This window comes from Trachurus japonicus, chromosome 16, assembly GCF_045865225.1.
Source record: "Trachurus japonicus isolate A0001 chromosome 16, Traja_1.0".
Classification (NCBI taxonomy): Eukaryota; Metazoa; Chordata; class Actinopteri; order Carangiformes; family Carangidae; genus Trachurus; species Trachurus japonicus.
The window spans coordinates 3919400-3944880 of NC_140922.1; the positions used below are offsets into that span (position 1 = coordinate 3919400).

General features: G+C 46.9%; 3 protein-coding genes across 4 annotated transcripts in view; 2 read left to right on the forward strand and 1 right to left on the reverse strand.

Annotated features, from left to right (window-relative positions):
• Positions 1-140: 140 nt before the first annotated feature.
• LOC146971503 (tyrosine-protein phosphatase non-receptor type 23-like) lies at positions 141-2299 on the forward strand. The gene is made up of 2 exons (XM_085803469.1): positions 141-261; positions 1720-2299. Exon 2 carries the CDS (start codon positions 1768-1770, stop codon positions 2266-2268), a length of 501 nt encoding a protein of 166 aa, XP_085659595.1. The 5' UTR covers positions 141-261; positions 1720-1767; the 3' UTR covers positions 2269-2299.
• Positions 2300-7761: 5462 nt separating this feature from the next.
• The window catches only part of scap (SREBF chaperone), a 50055-nt gene continuing 32335 nt past the window's right edge, over positions 7762-25481 (reverse strand). For both annotated transcript variants that reach the window (XM_085803471.1, XM_085803470.1), the window contains exons 16-23: positions 14997-15112; positions 13738-14284; positions 12887-12972; positions 12020-12102; positions 11777-11940; positions 11056-11136; positions 9980-10186; positions 7762-8670 (exon numbers count right to left, since the gene is read on the reverse strand). In XM_085803471.1, coding sequence (XP_085659597.1) covers positions 8425-8670; positions 9980-10186; positions 11056-11136; positions 11777-11940; positions 12020-12102; positions 12887-12972; positions 13738-14284; positions 14997-15112 — 1530 coding nt within the window. In that variant the 3' untranslated portion in view covers positions 7762-8424. The remainder of the gene's footprint in view (positions 8671-9979; positions 10187-11055; positions 11137-11776; positions 11941-12019; positions 12103-12886; positions 12973-13737; positions 14285-14996; positions 15113-25481) is intronic.
• On the forward strand, positions 18919-25045 carry LOC146971505 (uncharacterized). Its single transcript, XM_085801860.1, has 16 exons — positions 18919-19158; positions 19259-19330; positions 19442-19560; positions 19681-19753; positions 19851-19945; positions 20043-20859; positions 20960-21031; positions 21143-21261; positions 21382-21442; positions 21540-21634; positions 21732-22665; positions 22766-22837; positions 22949-23067; positions 23188-23248; positions 23357-23451; positions 23549-25045. Exons 1-16 carry the CDS (start codon positions 19114-19116, stop codon positions 25017-25019), a joined length of 4320 nt encoding a protein of 1439 aa, XP_085657986.1. The 5' UTR covers positions 18919-19113; the 3' UTR covers positions 25020-25045.

A 25481-nucleotide genomic window follows, 5' to 3' on the forward strand; every position in this document is an offset into this window, starting at 1 on the left:
GTCTCTGAACCCCCTCCTCTCAGCCTGCTGCTGTGATGGAGGTCTAGTCTCTGAACCCCCTCCTCTCAGTCTGAACCCCCTCCTCTCAGTCTGCTGCTGTGATGGAGGTCTAGTCTCTGAACCCCCTCCTCTGTGTCTCCTGTCCAGCTCCACCTCAAGTTCTGCTACGAGGCCGTGTTGAAGCATGCCGAGCACGTCCTGCAGCGCCACGGCATCACCACGGCGACCTGCAGCAAGAGCACCAACGCTGCAGCCGCAAAGGTTAGTCTCCTGCTCCGGTCACAGCTACATGGCTGTCATGTAGTTTCCTTCTAGTCTAGTTCTGCTGTCGTCATGGCAGCACTGACTTGACTTCAACTGGACTTTACACAGACGTCCAAGTGTCACGTTCACTTTGTGATCTGGACTCACAGACGCAGAAGTGTAACAGTAGTTTAAAGGAATAGCTCACCAAAAAATAAATTCAGACTCCCCCTCATGCTGATGAATACTCTGGAGTAGTTTTTTATTCCTCAAAGTGCATCTGGAGACCTGGGAGGGGCGTTCAAAACTTTATATGAGGGTCAACAGCGCCCGACACAAAAACGTCCATAAAACTACACAAAAACCCTTTAACATTCCTCCATGCTGCTCGTCCACTGCAATCCAAGTGTCCTGAAGGGAGATAGTCCAGAGTTTACCTGGAACAATGTCATTTAGGACATTTCTACAGCCTAAACCTGCTGTATTGTGCTCTGATGTCATGTGAACGCATGTGAACGCGAGAGCGCGGCACCAGGCAAATTCAATCCAGGACTGTTGAGGCTGTAAAAATGTCCTAAATGAGGTAGTTTGCAGTGAACTCTGGACTATCTCCCTTCAGGACACTTGGATTGCAGTGGACGAGGTTGAGGGTTAGGAGGGGGGGGGGGGGGCAGTCCAAGTAATTTGACATATTTGAGCATTTTATAAAAAAGTAACATTTTATAATGTGGTTATTCAGTTATTAGCTCAGTTACTGTTTGGGGAAAGTAACTAGTTACTAGTACATTCACTTAAAGGGGAATTGCTGTTTTTTTACAATCTGGAGCTTATTTCTAGCATATGATCATTTACTCACCCAGGTAACTTTGGTGTCATTACAAGTTGTTCCGATGAAATGAGCTCCAGCCGAGAGCCGCGTATATCCGTATAGTGCGAGAACACGGGGCAGCGGGATGATTATTATCAGAATGAGCCGGGTGGCGCTCAGAGATGACATCATCCAGGTCAGAGGTCAGCAGGTCAACCTACAGACCCCAGATGTTGATAACAGCTAACCCCGGACTCAGAGGGGAATAGCACTAGCCTATCACAACTAAATATTGGTGAAATGAAGGAGTTTCACAGCAGATAATGTGTTATTTAGAGGCTGCATTCTGCTGCCCCGTGTACTCACATTATACAGATATACGCGCCTCTCGGCTGGAGCTCATTTCGTCGGAACGACTCGTAAGGACACCAAAGTATCTGGGTGAGGAAAGGATCATATTTTATGCTAGAAATAAGGTCCAGATTGTAAAAAACGGTAATTATCCTTTAAAGTGACCTGCTGATGTTAGTGTAAATGATGTAAAACAAATCAAGTTTAAAAACAACATCAGTAGCTTCTGGAGTTGACTCTGTCTCTCGTGTCTTCCTGTGGTCTGACCTCTGCCCCCCCCCCCCACTCCGCCCCCCACTCCGCCCCGCCCCCTGCAGCCTTACTCCAGACAGGAGTCCCAGCAGGACCTGGTCCTGGGGGGGGACATGCCCATCAGCTCCATTCAGGCCACCATCGCCAAGCTGAGCATCCGGCCGCCCAGCGCCACCGACCCCGCCATGGAGGAGGAGGAGGGGGGGGGCTCCTTCCTCCCAGACTTCCCCTCCCTCCCCGACGTCCAGCCGCTGCAGGACCCCTGCCCCCCCCCCTCCTCCTCCTTCAGCCCCCCTCTCTCCTCCCCCGCCCACTCTCCACCTCCACCCAACGGGCTGGACGCCGCCTCCCCCTCCCCTCCGGCGGCCAATCAGCAGCCGCTCCCCGAGGCGGCGCCCAGCGTCAGCCCGCCCCCCCCCTCCTCCCTGGAGCTGCTGGCCTCTCTGACCCCCGAGGCCTTCTCCATGGAGGGGGGGGGGCGAGGGAAGCAGCGGGTCACCAAGCAGAGCTTCCTGCAGCCGGCCGAGGGCCAGGGTCTCCACGGGACCCGGGAGGACCAGGAAGACGACCCGCTCAGCAGCCTGGACCCGCTGTGGAGCCTCAACAAGTTCTGAGACGCTCCTCTCACCCCCCCCACACCCCCCGCCCCCCCACACCGGGCGGCGCCGGGCCTGTAGCTTTCTAATCTCGCTTCTAGAAGATAAAATAAAACCCAACACGCTGAATCCTGGAGCGTGAGACGAGCAGCGGTGTAGAACCAGATGTGCCTGGTGGCAGACGGATTCGGGTTTCTCTTTTTCTTTTTCTTGGGGAGTTTTGGTGTCCCTCCGCTGCTTTAGGGGGCGACACCAACACACTGGCTGAACTCCTCCATCAGCGGAGGCTTGTGGGACCAGATCACTATGCACTCGTCTGCTGTCGCTCTCTGCTGCTTCTCTCTACACCGACGTGATGGACGAACCTGTTCTGCACTTCCAGCACCTGATCTGGGCACAGCCACAAACTCTAAACTAAACTAAGTTCCCAGCATGCACTCCATGATCACGGCCTGGCCGAGGCACCGCCTTCACTCACCGTTTTAATGACTGGAACTAACGTCCGCGTGGAGCCGAAGGAGCCGGGCGGAGCTATTTTAAAGAAGAAAACACACAAAAAACACACCCCTCGGTTCAATCGTCGTCACGGTAACACAGAGCATCATACCAATCAGCACGTCTTAACAAGTTTGATTATTTTTTCTTCGTCTGTAACACTGTAAATATCTTAAATAAAGTTAGACTATTCCAAAAAATGAAGAAAATGTCACTAATCATTCATCATTGTAAAAAAGAAAATCTCCAATAAACCCAGTAGACAGAAACGTGTGTGTGGTATCAAAGCCTCTTTATTGGAAAATTAGTACAAAGTCTTGCGCTTTTTCATGTTACAAAACAGTAAATAAGTTACCTCCACCACTACAGCCTGCGTAGATTGTAGCCTGCCAACGAAGGGAGGAGGTCGGGGGGGAGAGGGGCAGAGAGGGAGAGGGGGGGGGGCAGACAGGGAGCTGGAGATTCTGCTTTTGTTTCCTTTAGCATCTGATTTTCCCGTGACACCTGAGAAACTACACACGTGGTGATTTGTCCGGTTCAGGCGGCTGCTGGAGAATCAGACTCAGACCAGGTCAAACATCTGGTTTCTGTGTTCTAGTTTTTCTTTTCTTTCTTTTCTTTCTTTTCTTTGTTTCCTGCTTTAACGACGACTCCTGACGGGCTGCGACGGTCAGACTTTAGACTACTGTGATGGATATGGTTTTGTTACCAAGGCCCGGTCCATATGTGATGAACCAACACATTCATAAGAAGCTACGATTCGACTGAAGCTGCTACACCAGCCCTCCCTCCTGCCTTTAAAGGAACAGTTCAACATTTAGGGAAATCCAGTAGTTTTACTCGCTTTCTGGATTGATTGACAGCTCTATTCCATCATATGATTATTTATATCACAGTGTTGCACCATGTTCTGGGTCAGTGGACGTTACTCTGTACACCTGCTGTCTCCAGGTCAGTTCTGTTTGACCTCTTGTGGTGTTTTCAGTCTCTAAAGAAGGTGAGAATTCCCACATACCCCCCACTTCCCACATAGGCAGTGAATGCAGCATTCAGGTCGACAGAAACACAACAGACAGTGTTGTCGTGTACTGTACAGAGTAACATCCATGTGTTCAGGCTTGAACACAACACAGTGAAACAGCTGCTGGGACGTTTAGCACAAACACTAGTGACAGGAAGAGCAGTAACCAAGTCTATCAACAGCACATACACACTGATGTAAAAAAAAAAGACCCAATGTTTTGTGCTTCACCACTTCTTGGTTATTACTAATAACATTCTGGTTGCCTGGGAACTGGTCAACCCAAGAAAAAGTCCCATTACATAACCTCTGTGAAGACAGCACAGTCATTTTAGTATCAGTTAGGCAAATTGAAGTTAATTATTTAATTGTTCAGCAGTAATGAGCTGTTTTCTCTCCTCAGATGGAACTGTTGGTTTCTCTACAGGAAAACAAACCTGTGATATTTTTGGTGAGTTTATGCGATAGTTCAACATTTTGGCAAATTCTCCCATTGACATAATCCCTATAGTCTTACCAGTGCAAGCTGTTTTTAGATCAGCGGGGCAGAGACGTGAGCTCTGCATGGCATAAGGTATTTTTGCCTTTCCCTCATCAAACTCATCAAATACACAATCCAACAACTCCAAAACGCTCTGGTGGACAAGTTGTGACCTGCACATTCACCACGCAATAAAAAGTAATAATGTAACGTTATGAGACAGAGTTGTTTTTGAGGCAAATGCGTAGCCGGAACTACATTCCAGACACGGCTACTGGGCCGAGTAATTTTAAAAAGTAGTGAGTATTTGCTTCATGTACACATGATTATTTCATATCTTGGCAAATGTGCAGGGAATGGCAAAAGTACTGTGTTGTGAGCAGCTCGCGTCTCTGCCCCGCTGATCTAAAAACAGCTTGCACCAGAAATTAAAGGTGATGAACCTACTCCTAGGCGAATTTGCCAAAATGTTGAACTATCCCTTTAAAAACAGTTGTTCTGAAAGTTTACCTCCAGAAACTACTCGGTCAGCTGCTGCTAATCACACGTGATCTGTTAACCGTTCTGTCTCTTGATTGAAACAAAGATGGCAGCCGGCGGCCGCCTGATTGGACCACAGTTTAACTTGAGTTTAAACTTGTAGTAGAACTTCTTGTTCAGCAGCTGCAGCATCTGGGTGTTTTCATCCAGATGCTGCAGCATCTGGATATGTTTTCATCCAGACGACCAGGAGAGTCTAAAATCCTTTAGAGAAGCTGAAGAAGCTGTTTTCTGGCTTTGTGTTCCCACCCCGAACCGTTAGCTTGACTCCACCCCAGGGAGTAAATAAACGTTATTTCCAAAAAATGTTTTCACTGTAGCTTGAAGTTAAATTCACATTTCTAGAAAACAGAAGTTTAAAAGGCAAAAATCTAAGCGCTAACACGTTTTATCCGTTTCTAAACTTCTCTGGACTACTGTTAACAGAAAACACAAAGCTAAAACATGAACACGGGTCCAGAGCAGCTCGCAGGTCGCAGGTCGCAGGTCTGGTGTGTGAACACTGACACTGCTAACAGAGAGAAACAGGTTGATGCTGCATCCTGCTGAAACCAGACCTGTGACCCCGTCACGTCGACTCGCTGCACCTCCACCTGTCCTGTGCGTTAAGCCGACGTTGGTGTGTGAGTGGACATGTGTGTCAGAGGGTTAATAGTGCGTTGGGTTAGCGCTGCGATGCTGTGGGGGGTTGGAGGTCTGGGGGTCTGCGGGTCTGAGGGTCTGTGGGTCTGGGGGTCTGTGGGTCTGTGGGTCTGAGGGTCTGAGGGTCTGAGGGTCAGTGGGTCTGTGGTACAGGGTCTGAGGGTCTGAGGGTCTGTGGTACAGGGTCTGTGGGTCTGAGGGTCAGTGGGTCTGTGGTACAGGGTCTGTGGGTCAGTGGGTCTGAGGGTCTGAGGGTCTGTGGGTCTGTGGGTCTGAGGGTCTGAGGGTCTGTGGGTCTGAGGGTCTGTGGGTCTGTGGTACAGGGTCTGTGGGTCTCACCCTCTGGACTACATTCAACACAGACTGAGGGTCATGGAGGAGCAGGACCACACAGGAGAGGTAATAAAGTTCAGATTTTAATGGCAGTGAATATGAAATGACTTGAACTCAACTAATCAGTAGATACTCAAGACTTAAACATGCATAAAACTCTCATTGGTTAAAACATCTATTCATTTGAAAAATATATCAATTTATAATATTTGCTAATAAATCATGGGATCTTCCAGCTGCTCTTCCTTTTCCTACCAACTATTAAACTCTGAGCTCAGAGAAGGAAAAGCAGCGGAACAAGGAAAGTGAAGAGAAGATCCAGTCCAGTTATTCATCCTTCTGTAAAAGCCTTTAAAGCTCTAATCATTTTATTATGACTCATTTCTTCTCTATTCCCAACGTCACTGTTAACGCTGTTTGTGTAGAACAATGTTGTGCTCAGCTCTTTCTTGTCTTTGTTTGTATTTTACTTTGTAAATGTATTATTAAATCTTGAGTATTTATTGATTGGTTATTAGTTGATTCATTTGATGCCTATTCCAGAAAGCTGCTGTGTTGTGCTGCGACGTCGCTGCTCCTCCACGCCAACATGGTGGATGATTCCTCATCCATTCTGGATGTGGATGTTGTTGACTTCCTCTCAGCAGGTCACAGTTGTGACTACAGTCACATGGTGGCTAACCCTGACCTGGGATCAGCCTTCATTCTGTCAAACACCAGAAACCGTTTCATTAAAATAAAGACTGACTCAATATAAAATTAAAATATTCGACAGTCAGGTCTAAGACCAATGTTACTATGGTAACAATCAATGACAGCTGTGAAAACATGGCTCCTGATAGAACAGTGATGAGAAGAGACAAAGGTTTGTTCCTTCACTCACGGACTAAAATCTCCTTCAAAACCACTTTGGTCTGAATGTGTCTGATCAGACCAAAGTCTAAATCTAGAAATTCACCTGTTGGACAGTTGCTTTGATTCCTGGATCCATGAATCCACTGATGATTGCAGCTGGAATGAAACTGAGCACTTCATTTGTCAAATAACTGCTCAGAGTAGAAAGTGGACGTATGAAGAGTCTTCATGTCTTTGTTGCCTCTTCAGAGAGAAAAGGAGCAGGTTGGAATAAAACTCTAGAGTTTCTCTAGACTAGAAAACCCAGCGTGACGCAGCTCTGTCATCGTTTGGGACCGTTGAGTTCAACCGGTTGTTACTTGACCGTGATTTGTAAAAGAATCTCTAAAGGGCACAGTTTAGATTTTTAAAAAAGGGAAAGAAGCGGTTGCCGATGTAAACACGACGTCAGCATCGTCGTCCAATATTCAAGCTGTTTGTAAAACGGAGGTAGCCTGATGATAAGGTAACTAACACCTCAGTGTTTCCAGTATCACCAAGATAAGCAGTGCCCCCCCCCCCTCTCCTCCCTCCCCCCACACACACACAGAGAAACAATCACCATCTTTACATTTATCTCCACATCATTAGACTGTGGTTAAGCCAGGATTAGCCGTTCACAAACAAACTGTTATTTAAAAAGGTACCGCTAATAAATAATAGATTTATACATATAAAAACAGCCCCCGCCCCGCTGGAGGGAGGGGCACTCTGTACAGCCCCCGCCCCGCTGGAGGGTCAGTCTGTACAGCCCCCGCCTCGCTGGAGGGAGGGGCAGTCTGTACAGCCCCCGCCCCCTGGAGGGAGGGGCAGTCTGTACAGCCCCCGCCCCGCTGGAGGGAGGGTCAGTCTGTACAGCCCCCGCCCCCTGGAGGGAGGGGCAGTCTGTACAGCCCCCGCCCCCTGGAGGGAGGGGCACTCTGTACAGCCCCCGCCCCGCTGGAGGGTCAGTCTGTACAGCCCCCGCCCCCTGGAGGGAGGGGCAGTCTGTACAGCCCCCGCCTCGCTGGAGGGAGGGGCACTCTGTACAGCCCCCGCCCCGCTGGAGGGGCAGTCTGTACAGCCCCCGCCTCGCTGGAGGGAGGGGCAGTCTGTACAGTATCACCACACCTCCCTCAGAGCAGTCTGGGCGTCTTGTTCTCAGCAGCTTCACCATAAAAAAACATCTACAATCATTCAGTTCTCTCTCTCTCACACACACACACACACACACACACACACACACACACACACACACACACACACACCTATATAACTGCTCAGCTCACCAACAGGCCGTCGACCCGTCAGACTCACCGGGAATATTAAAAAATAAAGACAGTTTTATCTGGTGGGGGGGGGGGGGGTCAGTGTATAAGCCCCACCCGTGTCAGCAGCATAAAGGGCAGAGCCACCAAAAACAAACACACATTCACACACACACAAAGCACAGACTGGTGAGCGGTGAGAAGCTCCTGGTTCAACGTCAGTTCATCAGTGTTGGGGGTGTTGGGGGTGTTGGGGTGTGACCCCCCCCCCGGTAGAATGCAGCAGGTTGCACAGTGTTCAGCTGTTCTCCGTCCACACACACACACACACACACACTCCTGTTGATTGATACAGATCACAGCGTGGCCGTGTGCGGGGAACGCTCCACGCCGTCATGGAAACAAGGAGCCTGGGAAGGTTGGAGTGATGGAGAGGGAAAGTCTGTTCTGTCTGTGTGGGGGGGTGTCCCCCCCCCCACCATCCTCCTCCTCCTCCTCCTCCTCTTCCTCATGGTCCCCCCTCAGTCCAGCTTCTCCAGCACCGAGGGGACGTAGACCAGACTCAGCTCGCTGCCGAAGTCACAGACGATGGCGGCGTTGTCCAGCACCAGCAGCTGGCGGACGCCCTGACCGTCGCTGCTCTGGCCCAGGTAGACCGTCTGCAGCAGGTCCCCGAAGTTCAGGTCCCAGAAGGACACGCAGCCCTGGCCCCCCGTCACCAGGAGAGACTCGGAGATCACCCCCAGACTGGCCCCGCAGCCCACCTCCTGGTGGAGAGGGGAGAGAAGGAAACATCACACACATCATTTAGCTACTGGTTTGTTTATTACATGTTAAAAAGAAAACTCCTGTCACCAAGTCAAGCTGACATGTTCAGGGGTTTTTTTGTTAAACTGGGGGGGGCAGGATTTGTTTTGAAAACAACCCTACAGCTCCCAGTATCTTTGACCAATCAAATCTCTTCTAGTCTGGGGCTTCCTGATTGGTTGAAGGGTTGGTCCTATCAGACCAGGAGGACAGAGTAGGGCCAGTCTATATTTAGTCCAATTTTATTTGACTTCTCTTGGTGGTTTTATTATGTTGTTGTCAGGCAATTCTATCTGATATGTTTTTATTTCTGCTGTACAGCACCTTGTAACTCCTTAAATAAATAAAGTTATTATTATTATTATTATTATATTAATTCACTGGTATCTTTTAATGCAAGGTCCTATTAAACACACCCAAAGGTTCCAGCTGTTTTTACTGAACTTTCCTTTTTATCATTAAAGGGACAATGAGGAGTTTCTATTCAGTTATAAAAAGTCTGATATTAATGTGGATGAATCTCCGTTACCACTTGTTAATGGTCCATTTTAGATAAATCTATGGTTTTGTCTCTATGGTTATTTTGTTATTATTAGTGGTGGTGGAAATGCTGGGCGAGCCGACCAGCGTTTCCTTCGTGGTGAGTCATGAGAATAACGCCGCGGAACTACGACGGTATGTGATCGTCTTCCAACCTCTGACTTTAATTCTTGATGAATGAAAACATGAGTCTGTCTTGCACCGGTCAAAGAATTTCACGGTGCGGAGGCTCATAAATGTAGTGGGAAAACACTTCGCTTTTCCAAAACTCCTGGTTGTCCCTTTAAGGCAATTTAAAACCCTAATCTTATCTTATTCTACCACCAACTGCTCCTGTTTTTAATTGACCCATCTCACTGACTGCTCATTTATTTCTTATGTCATCTTCTGTTACTTTTACTTTCCTCCAATACTGTATACCTGATGTGTTGATTATGTATCTTGAATGTACTTCTTTGTCTGTGTTTGTATTGTAAATGACATAATTTCACATACAGTATCTATTCCAATAAAAGTTGTAAAATTCACAAATCAACCCACTTCACCAATTTATGAGCCATTATGTTCACATATATGTATATATATCACACTTTGACTGATAAATGTAACAGTCAGACCGACGAGCTGTTCCAGGTTTCAGTGCATAAAGACGCTGGTTGGTATCAGAAGTTACCACAGCCTAACCACATACTGACGGGTCAGCGGGTCAGCGGGTCAGCGCTCCAGTACCTGCTGTATGGAGTAGAGCTTGATCCCAGTGCTGCGGTCCCAGATACAGATCAGGTCATCCAGTCCCGAGCTGATGACGCACGAGGTGGTGCAGACCAGCGAGGTCACGTCGCCTCGGTGACCGTAAACGTGGCTGACGCGGCTCCCCGTCAGGACGTCCCACAGGCAGATGGCGCCGTCCTGCCCGCCGCTCGCCAGGACCATGGTCTGAGAGACACAGAGAGGAGTCAACACCAGGGGAGACGAGACCGGTCCCATCACCAGGGGAGACTCTGCTGTGTCTCAGTTCAATACTACACTGTCATGGATGGATGGATGGATGGATGGATGGATGGATGGATGGATGGATGGATGGATGGATGGATGGATGGATGGATGGATGGATGGATGGATGGAGGGATGGATGGATGGAGGGATGGATGGATGGATGGATGGATGGATGGATGGATGGATGGATGGATGGATGGAGGGATGGATGGATGGATGGATGGATGGATGGATGGATGGAGGGATGGATGGATGGAGGGATGGATGGATGGATGGATGGATGGATGGATGGATGGATGGATGGATGGACTTACCTACAGCTTCTGTAGTGCACAAAGTGTTGTTTCAAATCTAATACAGTTGTTGTGCACTTACCAGAAGCAGCGACTGCAGTGGTTGCCAGTCTTTTCTTGTGAACACTATTATGGGCTGTTAACACATCTACTGGCTGGTTCTGTTGGTTATTTCAATTAGCAATAATAAACTCTTTACTGGTCCTTTTTTGTGCTTGTGTGCGCCACCTGTTTAATGTGAGGTGGCGATCACGCCACTGGCTCTCTCTTACCGGCAGAGAACACTGATCTACCGGTATGTTGAGTTACATGATTTCTACTCCACTACGTAGCCAAGACCGCGGTCACTGAGGGTATGAAGGATCCAGGCTCTTACAGTACACTGCATGTTGACATACTTGTCATTTGAGACACACTTAGATGCTTAAAACACTTAGTTTAAGTATGGAAGTATGAGTGTCATACACATACTACCCGTGTGAGTGTGTGTGTGTAGAGGGGGTGTGTGATACTGACCTGGTCGATGTAGATGGCTGTGATCCCTCCAGAGTGACCCTGCAGGGTGAAGAGGCAGCACGAGTCCTCCAGACGATAAATCTGACACATCAACAGAATCAAAGTTTTATGCACTTGAAACAAAAATAAAAGCATGGAGGACTTTAAAGGGATAGTTCAAATTGGCACATTGGCCCATTGCCATAACCCCTATAGTTTTAGGAGTAGGTTTGTTACCTTTAATTGTCGGTGCAAGCTATTTTTAGAACGGCGGAGCAGAGCCGTGAGCTGCTCAGAGCTACGCTACGGAGGCTCATTATGGGATTTCTTGGTTTCCCTCATCAAACTCATCAAATACACAATCCAACAACTCCACAACGCTCTGGTGGACAAGTTGTGACCTGCACATTCACCACGCTATGAGATAATAACACAACGTTACCACACAGAGTTGTTTTAGAGGGAAATACAGAGACTGTTGCTGAAAAACTGCCCCGACGGGAACACGCATCAGTGGTTTTGCATGAATTTGCCTCGAAAAACAACTCTGTGTTGTAACGTTCCGTTATTATCTCATAACCTCCGTAGCTCTGAGCAGCTCACGGCTCTGCTCCGCCTTGCAACAACAATTAAAGGTAACAAAACTACTTCTAAGACTATAGGGATGGCAATGGGACAATTTGCCAAAATGTTGAACTATCCCTTTAAACAGGAAGTGTGTGTGTGTGTGTGTGTGTGTTACCCGGACTGTGTGGTCCTGGCTGCCGGTCACCACCCTCCCGGCGGCTGCTCGCAGCACCGTGATTGGCTTCTGGTGAGCACACTGTATGGAGCGAGTGAGGTGGAGGCTGATCACGTCCTCACTGCTGTAACAGGGGGACGGGGGCATGCTGCCTCTGGGGGGGCCTGCAGGAGGGGGGGGCAGTGTTATCAACAACACAGCAGAGAGCAGCGTGTTCTGCTCTAACGCAGCCACATGTCTCACCTCGGTACTGCAGCAGACCCACAGGTTTGTTGATCTCCACAGTGAAGAAGTCCAGAGAGCCGTTGAGCCGAGCCGCTACGATTCTGACCAGGACCAACACATGATCAACACTCTGATTCACACAGTTACTGTATTTAGGTGACAAGATAACAAGCTGCTGGTACATTCATTTACACACCGATCAGACATAACATCATGACCACCTGTCTACTATTGGTTTTGTCTCTTTTGCTGTGTGTTGTGACAGCTTTCTATCAGAAGCAGCAGCAGTAGCTGGTCTGTTGGATGGGAGCACACGGGCCAGCCTTCTCTCCCCACATGTATCACCAAAAGTCTCTTGAGGTATCTAACAAAGAAAACTATGGACCAGTAAAGTTTTACTTTTATTTTAAATATTTGTACCCTGAGGTTTCTCTGGTTTTTTCCCTGTTAAAAGGGTTTTCCTGGGAGTTTTTCCTCAGTGGATGTGAGGGTCTAAGGCCAGAGGATGTTGTTATCATGCTGTGTAAAGCCCTTTGAGACAAACTGTTGGTAAAAATGGGCTATACTAATAAAATGTGTCTTGTTTTATTTTTACGCTCAACATACAGATGATATCATGATGTGAGCCCTGTGTTGTGGTAAAAAAGAAAAAGATTGTTGATTTGGTGGAAACGCGGCTCTACAGGCGGGGCCCAGATGGAATGCAGGGCCTGATGAATTGTTATTCAGTTTTATTCACTTCACCTGTCAGTGTCATAATGTTCTGTATGTGTCTGTGTCTGTGGTGTGGAGACCAACGACTCCTTGTGGTTTCATCAGTGTTGACATAATAAACCTCTGTAGTAGTGGAGTGTTTCTGTGTGTGTGTGTGTGTGTGTGTTTCACCTGTTGTTGAGGAAGGCCAGAGCTGTGATCCCCGAGACGCCGTCGTCGCTACTGCAACGTAACGAGCCCTCCACGGCGTCCCACAGCTGTCAACACATGTACAGTCAGTCACTTTACAGTCACACAGCACTGGGATCAGTTTAGTTGATGTTCTCATTAGGGCCGGGACTCCATTAAAAAAAAAAATCTAGTCTTTGTAATTAATTCATCGAAATTAATTGCATTTTTAATCACATATATAACACAACATTTGATACATACAGATGAAATGGTCTTTCCTGCCACTACACTATGATGATTACTGTATTTAACTACTTAAACTTGAACTCAGCCTGATGAAAACATTAATAAAACTCAGTAGCCAATCACACAGCAGCTCCATGGGACAGGTCAGGAGTCAGCTCTGAGGCTGAAGTCCTATAATAATAATGAGATGCAGCGTGAGACACTGACAGGTCTGTAGCTCCGTCTTGACCACATGTCAGCTGTTCAGCTGCAGCAGAGGAAACTCCGCTGTTCTCCACGCCACCACGACCAGTGCTTTTTAAAAAAAAATGTAAAGCTCCGGTAGCGAGCGGCTAAACTACGGCAGGATACTGTAAACCAGCGCGGATCAGGTGTGTTTATCAGAGCCTGGTGGCCGGGTCGGTCTGAGCTGCCGTCAGGCTGCAGTAAAACTCCTCAGGCAGCTCAGTGTCGGCGGCTTTTTAACTGGTTAAATAATTGTGCTCCAGTATAATCAGGAGCCTGAAACTCATCCAGTGTGAAACGATTAAAATGATAAAATGATAAAATGATAAAATGATAAAATGATAAAATGATAAAATGATAACCCATCTTAACGTGTTCACCTCTAGTTTACCGCTGCTCCTTCCAGCAGCGATCAGGTTCCCTCTCAGCTCCATGGCCCACACCGAGCTCTCCCAGTCGGCCGTGGCCTGCGCCCCCGCTGCCGAGGCCCTCTCCTGGGGCGGGGGTCCGGCCGCGTCCCCTAGGCTGGGGCTTCTTTGGAGTTTAGCTCCTGAGGGGGGCGAGGAAGAGGCGGAGGAAGGGGAGGGGTAGGCGGAGGGCGAGGGCGGCTCGTGCTCCATGTAGGCGCGCTCCACCAGCCCCCCGAAGTCGAAGCCCCCCCTGGGCGGGGCGGGGAGGTGCGAGGGCGGCTGGGAGGTGAAGTTGGTGTCGATGAGCGGGGTGAGGTCGGGCTGGTCCGTGAACAGCGTGGGCCGAGCCGGGGCCGTGCGGCGCCTCAGCGGGTAGCCCTCGTCCTCGGGGAGGCCGTGGCCCCCCAGGGAGCGGTCGCAGCCCTCCGAGCCCAGACCCTCCTGCTCCACGCCCCCGCTCATGCTGTCCCAGCCGTCCCTCTGGTCCCAGCAGCCGCTGCTGCTGTTCCGCCTCAGCCTGAAACCCACACACAGCCCCCAGGGTTAGATACAGAGCTGCAACTATTCATCCATTAATCGCACAATAATCGATTATTAGATTAATTGACGTCAACTATTTTGATAATCGAATAAATAATAATAAAGAAATAATAAGAAAAAAAAGTCAAAATTCTCTGATTTCAGCTTTTTAAATGTGAATATTTCTGGTTCCCTTTTTCCTTTATGACAATAAACTGAGTATCTCTTTGAAAACAAGACATTGTCAAACAACTAATCAATTAATCGTTTGAATAATCGACAGATTAATCGATAATGAAAATAATGGTTAGTTGCAGCAGATACTGACAAAGATAAACTGCTGATGTAAGTGTCAGTCAGTCAGCAGAGACAGATGTTTAATGTTCATTTAACAACCGAGTCACAGTCACAAGAGAACTCTGACACCTTTATTACTAAATTATAAAATGTCCCACTCTGTATTTATCTTTGTTTCAATTCGTCAATGATAATAAGTAAAGTAATAAGTAAAGTATTTAAAGGGATAATGATGATGATGATGAAAAAGGTTTGTTTATGTTGCGGGGCTATAAAAATAGTAAATATGTCACAATATTCATCCATCCATCCATCTAGGTTCTATCTGTTAAACTAGACAGAGCAGGAATTTAGTTCTGGAAAACAAAAATCATATAAAAATACATGTCATGAAACAAACTTGTCGGTCTGACCCGTGGTTTGGGATGACGGTGAGACAGTCTCCAGTCTGAGCGTCCCACACACGCATCTGTCCTGCCAGGCAGCAGCTGGCCAGCAACATCCCGTCACTGGCCAGACACTCGATGTCCTGCAGGACCACAAAGAACCACAACGCACCTGATCAGTTGGAAATCAAGACATTTTCACCACCTTAAAGCTTCAAACTCCATCTGATTCTTCTGACTCTCCTGTGCTACTCTATCTATTATTTATAGTATTGATGAGCAGGTGACTGTTTATTCTTTAGTCGTCCAGTGACCTCCTGTTTTTGTTCTTCTTCTTCCTCTGGTGAAATTCTCACAGTCATTTAAAACGACATTGTGTTATGTGAACTTATCAACACTGGTTCATCTGAAATGTTTTCTCTCTCCTTATTTCTTAAAAAACAAACAGATTTCAGGCTCCACCAGACTGTCAGGATGCTGATGCCCTCTCCCTCCCCCCTCTGCCCCCGTCCCTGGACTGTCATATGCACTATACTGTAGGCACATAGGTGATTTTATATATTATATTTTATTTTCTACAGCATTAATTGATTGATTATTCTTTTTTTCCAATCATATTAACTCATTGAGTGCCGCGCTCCTTTCCAAAGTTTTAGTCAAGTGTACCGGCAAATTAGACCATATTTGACTTTTTATTTTAGAGCCATAGTGTATTCTATATTATTGCCACCAACACATACTGTAGCTCATTTGAAAGGTTTAACTTTATCCTTCAAATGGCCACAAACCGTTTGTTTCTACGTGCCTCCGTTCCTGAGAAAAGTCAAGCTAAACATGGCTGGGTTTCACCAAAATCCCTCCTTTTTTTCTAGAAAAGGAGATAGAGCGTCTTTTATGAAAGGTGCGCTGTTTGTGCCTGTCGCTCTTCTGACACTCGCATTTCTGGATCAAAGGGCTCGTATAAGATAAATATACACAACAATTGTTGTTCTATTCACAAAACCACCATCGGGGGCGGGGGGGGCGCCACTAAACAGCAATAACACAGACGCACCGTGCCGTGTCACAGCCTCTCGCCGCGGAACGTGAGGCTCTGCCGGCCACAGCGGCTCGCGAACACCGGTCCCGCCGGTGGTCGCGGTCCTTCTGTGGTACGGGTCGGTGGTGCCGGTCTGCTTTGGTCCAGAGACCATCAGATTTTACCGCGGGAGGACTTTGGGGAGGACACGGTGTTGCTCCAGATGAAGACCGGGCGGGACAGTGGGCTGAGAGCTTCCTGGTTCAGCTCCCAGCTGCTGCAGCCTCGCGGGTGAGAGCGGAGCAGCAGCGGCGCAGCAGCGGAGCAGCTGCGCTGCATCTGCATGCAGAACTCCGTTTGCAGAAGCTGAGTTATGATAAAAACTTCCAGATCATGAGCTGTCATGTGACTTTGATCGTCATCTATTTCAGTTCTCCTCGTCGTAGAGTCCCCAAATTTACATATAATGTGTATTAAAGTGTCTATTTTCATAATTTAAAAAAAAAGCAAAAAAACGAAAAATTTCGTTTTTGGCACTCAACGCATGGGAACGAAAAACGAGAAATTACGTGGTTGGCACTCAATGAGTTAAAAAATAGAAAAAAAGAAAAGACATATACTGTAAAATAATGAACATGTGTTGTAGTGTCCCAAAAAAAAACCAAGACCAATATTCAAATCAATAAACAACGTATGCTCGAAAAGGAACAGAAGGAAGCTGAGCTTTTCTGCCATGTGTGTGTTTTTAGAAAAGGTCAAAGGCCTGCTGGACAGAAATGCAATTGTGGGGGCGACCTTCCTTGACTTAAAAAAAGCCTTCGACTCTGTGAACCATCACGTACTGCTGTCCAGACTGACCCATTTTAACCTCTCAGAACAGTCCTTAAAATGGTTTGCCTCCTACCTCTCGGGGAGAAAACAACATGTGGTGGTAAATGGGGTTAACTCAGCCAGTCTCGAGTGCAGTATCGGGGTCCCTCAGGGATCGGTCCTTGGACCAATTTTGTTCTCACTATTTATTAACAACCTGCCTAGCCTTGATCAGAATGTCCACACTATAATGTATGCAGACGATGTAGTGATCTTCAAGGAAGCAAAATCCATCACAGAGGCCTCATCCTCTCTCACATCAGCTTTATCATGTATCGAGAAATGGCTTACTGCATCTTGTCTCTTGCTTAACACCAAGAAATCTGCTTGTATGATGTTCAGCAAACGACAAACGAAAATAACCAACTCTAACGTGTTTGTAAATGGTGTGGAACTTGACATGGTCGAGCATTTTAAATACCTGGGTGTTACCCTAGATTCGACCCTAACATTCAAAAAACATGTCAGTATACTATCTAAAACCACCAAATTTCACCTGCAGAACTTCAAGCAGATCAGACACAACCTGACGGATACAGCAGCCCGAATGTTTTTATTTTCTGTAATTCTTTCGCGTATCGAATACTGTCTTACAAGCTGGTCCCTTACAGGTGTAACCATCCTCAAGTCAGCTGAGTCACTTTACAATAAAGCTCTAAAGGTATTCGATAAAAAACAAACAAGACACCACATTTGCAACGTCCTTAACAGACATGAATTACTGAGTTTCAACAACTTAGTTGATTTTAAACGAGCCTGCCTGGTACACAAAACCCTGCACAACCTGGCCCCCCCACCCTTGAAAGATTTTATAAAACGCACTGATAGCCAACCATCTGCAAAGGTCACAAGATCAGTAGCTAGAGGGGACTGCACTATCCCCTACAGACGTACCACCTTCGGTCAGGCTGCTCTATCCGTCATGGGTTGCAGGACATGGAATAGCCTGCCGCTCACAGTCAGAGAATGCACCACACATATTACTTTCAAAAAGCATTTAAAAAACTGGTTGCTATCAACCCAGACCTGCACCCACTATTAGAAGTGTATACCTATTTCTGACTGTTGTATTACTGTTATATGACTGTGTTGATGTTGCCATTACTGTAATTTTGCTGTGTTGTTACCATTACTACTACTACCAGTACTATTATTATTATCATTACTATTATTATAATAACTAACATAGACAAAATAGCAATATGAATAATGCCATCACTAGTTATAGGTCGATATGTATATGTGTGTATGGATGTATGTGTACATATATATGTATGTATATGTGTATGCATGTGTATATATATATATATATGCGTGTGTGTGTATATATGTGAGCGTGTATGCATATATATTTAATAGTATTATTACTTACATTATTATATAAACCTTTAGTTATTCATAGCAGTGAAAGTGATTGAACTATATCCTTAGACCTACCTTATAACACAGCTCAACTAGATATTATTCCTAGGACCTTCTACGCACTTTTGATGACTGTAAGCACTTTATCATGACACGGTTGCACTTTTGTACTGTCTGAATCTGTATTATTTATCTATTGTACTGCTGCTATTTTTATAACATGCCTTTGTTTTTATTTATTGTAATTTGTGTGTACCAGGGAACATCTATGTATGGGACAGCGGATGTAAATTAGCCTGTGGCTACAATCCGGCGTGCTTACGATTGTTTCGTTCATGAACTCGCATTGTCCCATTTTAAAAAATAAATTGAATTGAATTGAATTTCAGATTTATATCTATTTATCTATAATTACGGTAATATGTATATTTATCTTATTAAGACATAGGAGGATGGACAATAAAAATCTTTTGATCTTTGAAAAAAAAAAAAAAAAAGAGGCTTTGTACATCATGTTTACATCTCTATCTCTATCTATCTACATGACTCCTGACAGTTGCAGCGTTTGGAGTCAAAGCAAATTTGTGTGAATGTGAAAAATGAATCACTGTTGTGTTTCAAATGTGTTAGTGTTTATATTTGAACGTACGTCCCTGACGACCTATGAGCAGAATGTGGCAGCAGCTTCAGAACAGTGGCACTGTGACCTCACAGACAGGCTTCCACTTTAGAACCCAAAACCACCAGTCTGAGCTCAGTCTCAGTCTCACTTTGTGCCAAGAGGATCAACCACGTTGTTCTCTCAGCCTTTTTGTCGTATCGACCGTTGTGGACTTTCGTTTTGTTGCTTTGCCAGTTTGGCTTGTTCTGTATTGTGACGTACAGAAGTTGAATATGGAGTTTGTGGAGGGAAGCAAAGGAATCTACAGACCCATCAGGGTAAGACAGCTTGTTGGTTTGTTTCTACTGGACTTAGACTGTTCAGGTGTGTTTCATCAAGTTAAAGCTGATGACTAACATGACATTGTTTGGTGAACAGGTGTTGTTTGACACACCAATCTATGATCGGGCTCTTCAAATCTGCTGGAATATTAAAAGCTACAAGTGTCAGGTAAGAAGTGCAATCCTTCACAGTCCACACAGACACAGATACACCAGATAAATCCTGATGAACTTTGACTTGTCCTGCTTAGAGGTGACATTGCTCTTCAATGTTTTCCAGGTTGCACTTCTGATGGAGCTCCTGAGCCTCCAGCAGGAAAACCAGATCCCATCTTGGGTGACTGCTGAAGACATGATCCAGCTCATCTTGGAGAAGAGCAAAAGTACTCTGAGAGAGCGGTGAGTGGCCGATACCTAAACACAGTCCACCGCTGCATCTTCAGCTCTTCTCACACCACAACAGTCTGTCTGTAGTGATACTAAGTAGAAGCTCAAGTTTCTGTTTGTGTGTGTTTGAAGTCTTTGGGAGTATAAGCTGCAGGGCTGTGATGAGGATGATGATGAAGACGAAGCCAGGCCGCTGCTGACGCTGGTGAGACAAGAATCCAGAGTCGACTAAAGATAGATACTTATCATATCATGTCCATTATATCCAATAACTGCATTTCATATGTAATTTGTTGTTTCAGTTGTGGGCAGTGAACGTCAGTAATAAAATGAGGGATGTTGAATTTGAGGCCAGAATGCTCCTCAAGTCCCCAGAGGCTGCACCTCCTAATTTCCGGTGACATTATTTATGGACAGCTAAACTACATTGGTTTGAATATGTCTGTGATTTTCTGAGTGGTTGTAATTTGAATGTTGTTGTCTTCAACCCACAGACATCGTACAATCCTCAACATGGCAGAAGACTACGCCAAGATCCTGTGGGATCTAGAGGCACCCGTCTCCAAACTGCTGTGTCCACAGGAAGTGGTGCTAGAGGTGGTTCCCAGAGTCCTGCAGGGCTTCTGGGTGCTCCCCCCTCGAGCCCTCTTGAACATGCCCTCCCAGCTGCTCAGCAAACTCTCTGTTGGTGTTGCCAAGGCCACTTTGGACCGTGTCTGCCATGTCCTCACCGCTGTGGGACATCAGGCCGACTGCAGCCGCTCCATCAGGGACGACATGGTCCTGTCCATCCAGACAGAGATCAGGCAGACGTGGACACTTGATGTCCTGGTGAGCAGCATCAAGAACTTCTCTCCAGCTCTGCTGACTGAAATAGCAGATGTTGCATCGAGGCACATTTGCGAGTTGTTTCAACCCAGAAGCCGTGAAGTAGCGGTTCTTCTGACACCTGAAGTTGAAACGCCCGAGGAGCAGCAAATCAGCAATCCAGAGACAAACTCTGCTGAGGTTGAAGGTCCACCATCACCTACTGCTGAACCTGCAGCCAGCATCCAGGCCAAGGAGGATGGTGGTGCAGAATCCAGTCTAGACTTGTACCCTCAACCCTCCACTGAACTAGACACTGCTGCCGTGGTGACACCTCTACTGCCACAAGCTGTTGAACCTACAGCCAAAGTTGAGGCCAGAGAGGACGGCAGCAGAGATCCCAGCCCTGAGGCGGAGCCACAAGTTACTACAGCACCAGATTCTGTTGTAGTCCAGAAGTTGGAGTTTGTGGAGGGAAGCAGAGGAATCTACAGACCCATCAGGGTAAGACAGCTTGTTGGTTTGTTTCTACTGGACTTAGACTGTTCAGGTGTGTTTCATCAAGTTAAAGCTGATGACTAACATGACATTGTTTGGTGAACAGGTTTTGTTTGACACACCAATCTATGATCGGGCTCTTCAAATCTGCTGGAATATTAAAAGCTACAAGTGTCAGGTAAGAAGTGCAATCCTTCACAGTCCACACAGACACAGATACACCAGATAAATCCTGATGAACTTTGACTTGTCCTGCTTAGAGGTGACATTGCTCTTCAATGTTTTCCAGGTTGCACTTCTGATGGAGCTCCTGAGCCTCCAGCAGGAAAACCAGATCCCATCTTGGGTGACTGCTGAAGACATGATCCAGCTCATCTTGGAGAAGAGCAAAAGTACTCTGAGAGAGCGGTGAGTGGCCGATACCTAAACACAGTCCACCGCTGCATCTTCAGCTCTTCTCATGTCACAACAGTCTGTCTGTAGTGATACTAAGTAGAAGTTCAAGTTTCTGTTTGTGTGTGTTTGAAGTCTTTGGGAGTTTGAGTTGGAGAGCTTTGATGAAGACGAAGCCAGGCCGCTGCTGACGCTGGTGAGACAAGAATCCAGAGTCGACTAAAGATAGATACTTATCATATCATGTCCATTATATCCAATAACTGCATTTCATATGTAATTTGTTGTTTCAGTTGTGGGCAGTGAACGTCAGTAATAAAATGAGGGATGTTGAATTTGAGGCCAGAATGCTCCTCAAGTCCCCAAAGGCTGCACCTCCTAATTTCCGGTGACATTATTTATGGACAGCTAAACTACATTGGTTTGAATATGTCTGTGATTTTCTGAGTGGTTGTAATTTGAATGTTGTTGTCTTCAACCCACAGACATCGTACAATCCTCAACATGGCAGAAGACTACGCCAAGATCCTGTGGGATCTAGAGGCCCCCGTCTCCAAACTGCTGTGTCCACAGGAAATGGTGCTAGAGGTGGTTCCCAGAGTCCTGCAGGGCTTCTGGGTGCTCCCCCCTCGAGCCCTCTTGAACATGCCCTCCCAGCTGCTCAGCAAACTCTCTGTTGGTGTCGCCAAGGCCACTTTGGACCGTGTCTGCCATGTCCTCACCGCTGTGGGACATCAGGCCGACTGCAGCCGCTCCATCAGGGACGACATGGTCCTGTCCATCCAGACAGAGATCAGGCAGACGTGGACACTTGATGTCCTGGTGAGCAGCATCAAGAACTTCTCTCCAGCTCTGCTGACTGAAATAGCAGATGTTGCATCGAGGCACATTTGCGAGTTGTTTCAACCCAGAAGCCGTGAAGTAGCGGTTCTTCTGACACCTGAAGTTGAAACGCCCGAGGAGCAGCAAATCAGCAATCCAGAGACAAACTCTGCTGAGGTTGAAGGTCCACCATCACCTACTGCTGAACCTGCAGCCAGCATCCAGGCCAAGGAGGATGGTGGTGCAGAATCCAGCCTAGACTTGTACCCTCAACCCTCCTCTGAACCAGATACTGCTGCGCTGACAAACCTGCTGTCATCCCCTGCTGAACCATCAACCCAAGGTCAGGCCAGGGAGGATGGCAGCGAAGAAGCCAGCCTTGAAATGGACAACTCCACTGAACTAGACACTGCTGCCGTGGTGACACCTCTACTGCCACAACCTGTTGAACCTACAGCCAAAGTTGAGGCCAGAGAGGACGGCAGCAGAGATCCCAGCCCTGAGACCGAGCCACAAGTTACTACAACACCAGATTCTGTTGTAGTCCAGAAGTTGGAGTTTGTGGAGGGAAGCAGAGGAATCTACAGACCCATCAGGGTAAGACAGCTTGTTGGTTTGTTTCTACTGGACTTAGACTGTTCAGGTGTGTTTCATCAAGTTAAAGCTGATGACTAACATGACATTGTTTGGTGAACAGGTGTTGTTTGACACACCAATCTATGATCGGGCTCTTCAAATCTGCTGGAATATTAAAAGCTACAAGTGTCAGGTAAGAAGTGCAATCCTTCACAGTCCACACAGACACAGATACACCAGATAAATCCTGATGAACTTTGACTTGTCCTGCTTAGAGGTGACATTGCTCTTCAATGTTTTCCAGGTTGCACTTATGATGGAGCTCCTGAGCCTCCAGCAGGAAAACCAGATCCCATCTTGGGTGACTTCTGAAGAAATGATCCAGCTCATCTTGGAGAAGAGCAAAAGTACTCTGAGAGAGCGGTGAGTGGCCGATACCTAAACACAGTCCACCGCTGCATCTTCAGCTCTTCTCATGTCACAACAGTCTGTCTGTAGTGATACTAAGTAGAAGCTCAAGTTTCTGTTTGTGTGTGTTTGAAGTCTTTGGGAGTTTGAGTTGGAGAGCTTTGATGAAGACGAAGCCAGGCCGCTGCTGACGCTGGTGAGACAAGAATCCAGAGTCGACTAGAGATAGATACTTATCATATCATGTCCATTATAATCTCGATTTATGCAATAACTGCATTTCATATGTAATTTGTTGTTTCAGTTGTGGGCAGTGAACGTCAGTAATAAAATGAGGGATGTTGAATTTGAGGCCAGAATGCTCCTCAAGTCCCCAGAGGCTGCACCTCCTAATTTCCGGTGACATTATTTATGGACAGCTAAACTACATTGGTTTGAATATGTCTGTGATTTTCTGAGTGGTTGTGATTTGAATGTTGTTGTCTTCAACCAACAGACATCGTACAATCCTCAACATGGCAGAAGACTACGCCAAGATCCTGTGGGATCTAGAGGCCCCCGTCTCCAAACTGCTGTGTCCACAGGAAATGGTGCTAGAGGTGGTTCCCAGAGTCCTGCAGGGCTTCTGGGTGCTCCCCCCTCGAGCCCTCTTGAACATGCCCTCCCAGCTGCTCAGCAAACTCTCTGTTGGTGTTGCCAAGGCCACTTTGGACCGTGTCTGCCATGTCCTCACCGCTGTGGGACATCAGGCCGACTGCAGCCGCTCCATCAGGGACGACATGGTCCTGTCCATCCAGACAGAGATCAGGCAGACGTGGACACTTGATGTCCTGGTGAGCAGCATCAAGAACTTCTCTCCAGCTCTGCTGACTGAAATAGCAGATGTTGCATCGAGGCACATTTGCGAGATGTTTCAACCCAGAAGCCGTGAAGTAGCGGTTCTTCTGACACCTGAAGTTGAAACGCCCGAGGAGCAGCAAATCAGCAATCCAGAGACAAACTCTGCTGAGGTTGAAGGTCCACCATCACCTACTGCTGAACCTGCAGCCAGCATCCAGGCCAAGGAGGATGGTGGTGCAGAATCCAGCCTAGACTTGTACCCTCAACCCTCCTCTGAACCAGATACTGCTGCGCTGACAAACCTGCTGTCATCCCCTGCTGAACCATCAACCCAAGGTCAGGCCAGGGAGGATGGCAGCGAAGAAGCCAGCCTTGAAATGGACAACTCCACTGAACTAGACACTGCTGCCGTGGTGACACCTCTACTGCCACAACCTGTTGAAGCTACAGCCAAAGTTGAGGCCAGAGAGGACGGCAGCAGAGATCCCAGCCCTGAGACCGAGCCACAAGTTACTACAACACCAGATTCTGTTGTCGTCCAGAAGTTGGAGTTTGTGGAGGGAAGCAGAGGAATCCAGGCCAAGGAGGATGGTGGTGCAGAATCCAGCCTGGACCTGGACCCTCAACCCTCCTCTGAACCAGACACTGCTGCGCTGTCAACCCCTGCTGAACCATCAACCCAAGGTCAGGCCAGGGAGGATGGCAGCGAAGAAGCCAGCCTTGAAATGGACAACTCCACTGAACTAGACACTGCTGCCGTGGTGACACCTCTACTGCCACAACCTGTTGAACCTACAGCCAAAGTTGAGGCCAGAGAGGACGGCAGCAGAGATCCCAGCCCTGAGGTGGAGCCACAAGTTACTACAGCACCAGATTCTGTTGTAGTTACACCTCCTGCTACACCTGCATCCGAGGTCCAGGTCACAGAGGAGCTCCTTGAGGAACAGTTTCAGGAGAAGGAGCCTGAAGCCTCCAGTGAACCAAACACACAAGTTCCTCTTGAACCTGTGGTGATTGTGACGGAGCACTCAGTCGTCAACTCGTCTGTGAGGGAGAGAGTGAGGCGCTTCCTCAACCGGCTTCGACCCCTCTTCTGTTGTTTCCCACAGCAAAACCAGACTGACTGAATAATGATAATGTGATGTGTTGATGTGCTGAAGTTAATAAAAAAAAAAATGTATTAAATGATTGTGATGAGTGAAATTGATAAATGTTTAAATATGACTTTTTTCAGTATTGTTTTTCAGTATTTGGAGCCTTTACTCCCAGTAAACATGGTAACAAGACAAAGTCAAATTACTGACAAGTTAAGATGCCGCATTAGAAAAAAGACCAGGTGTACTATCAGCAAAATGTAGGCTCCATCATGTATAATGCACAGCAAACTAAATTAAAGCTGCTGAATGATCTTTTTAAAAATCTTGTTCTGCATTATAGTTCATTTTACAGCTTCTTTTTCTTTCTTTCTTTCTTTTTAAACATTTCCAGGAAGTCATATTATTTTCTGCTACATTACAAAATAAATAGCAATTTCCCTGAATGAAAACACTTCATCATATAATTTCATATCGGTGAAAGTGTACTCTGTC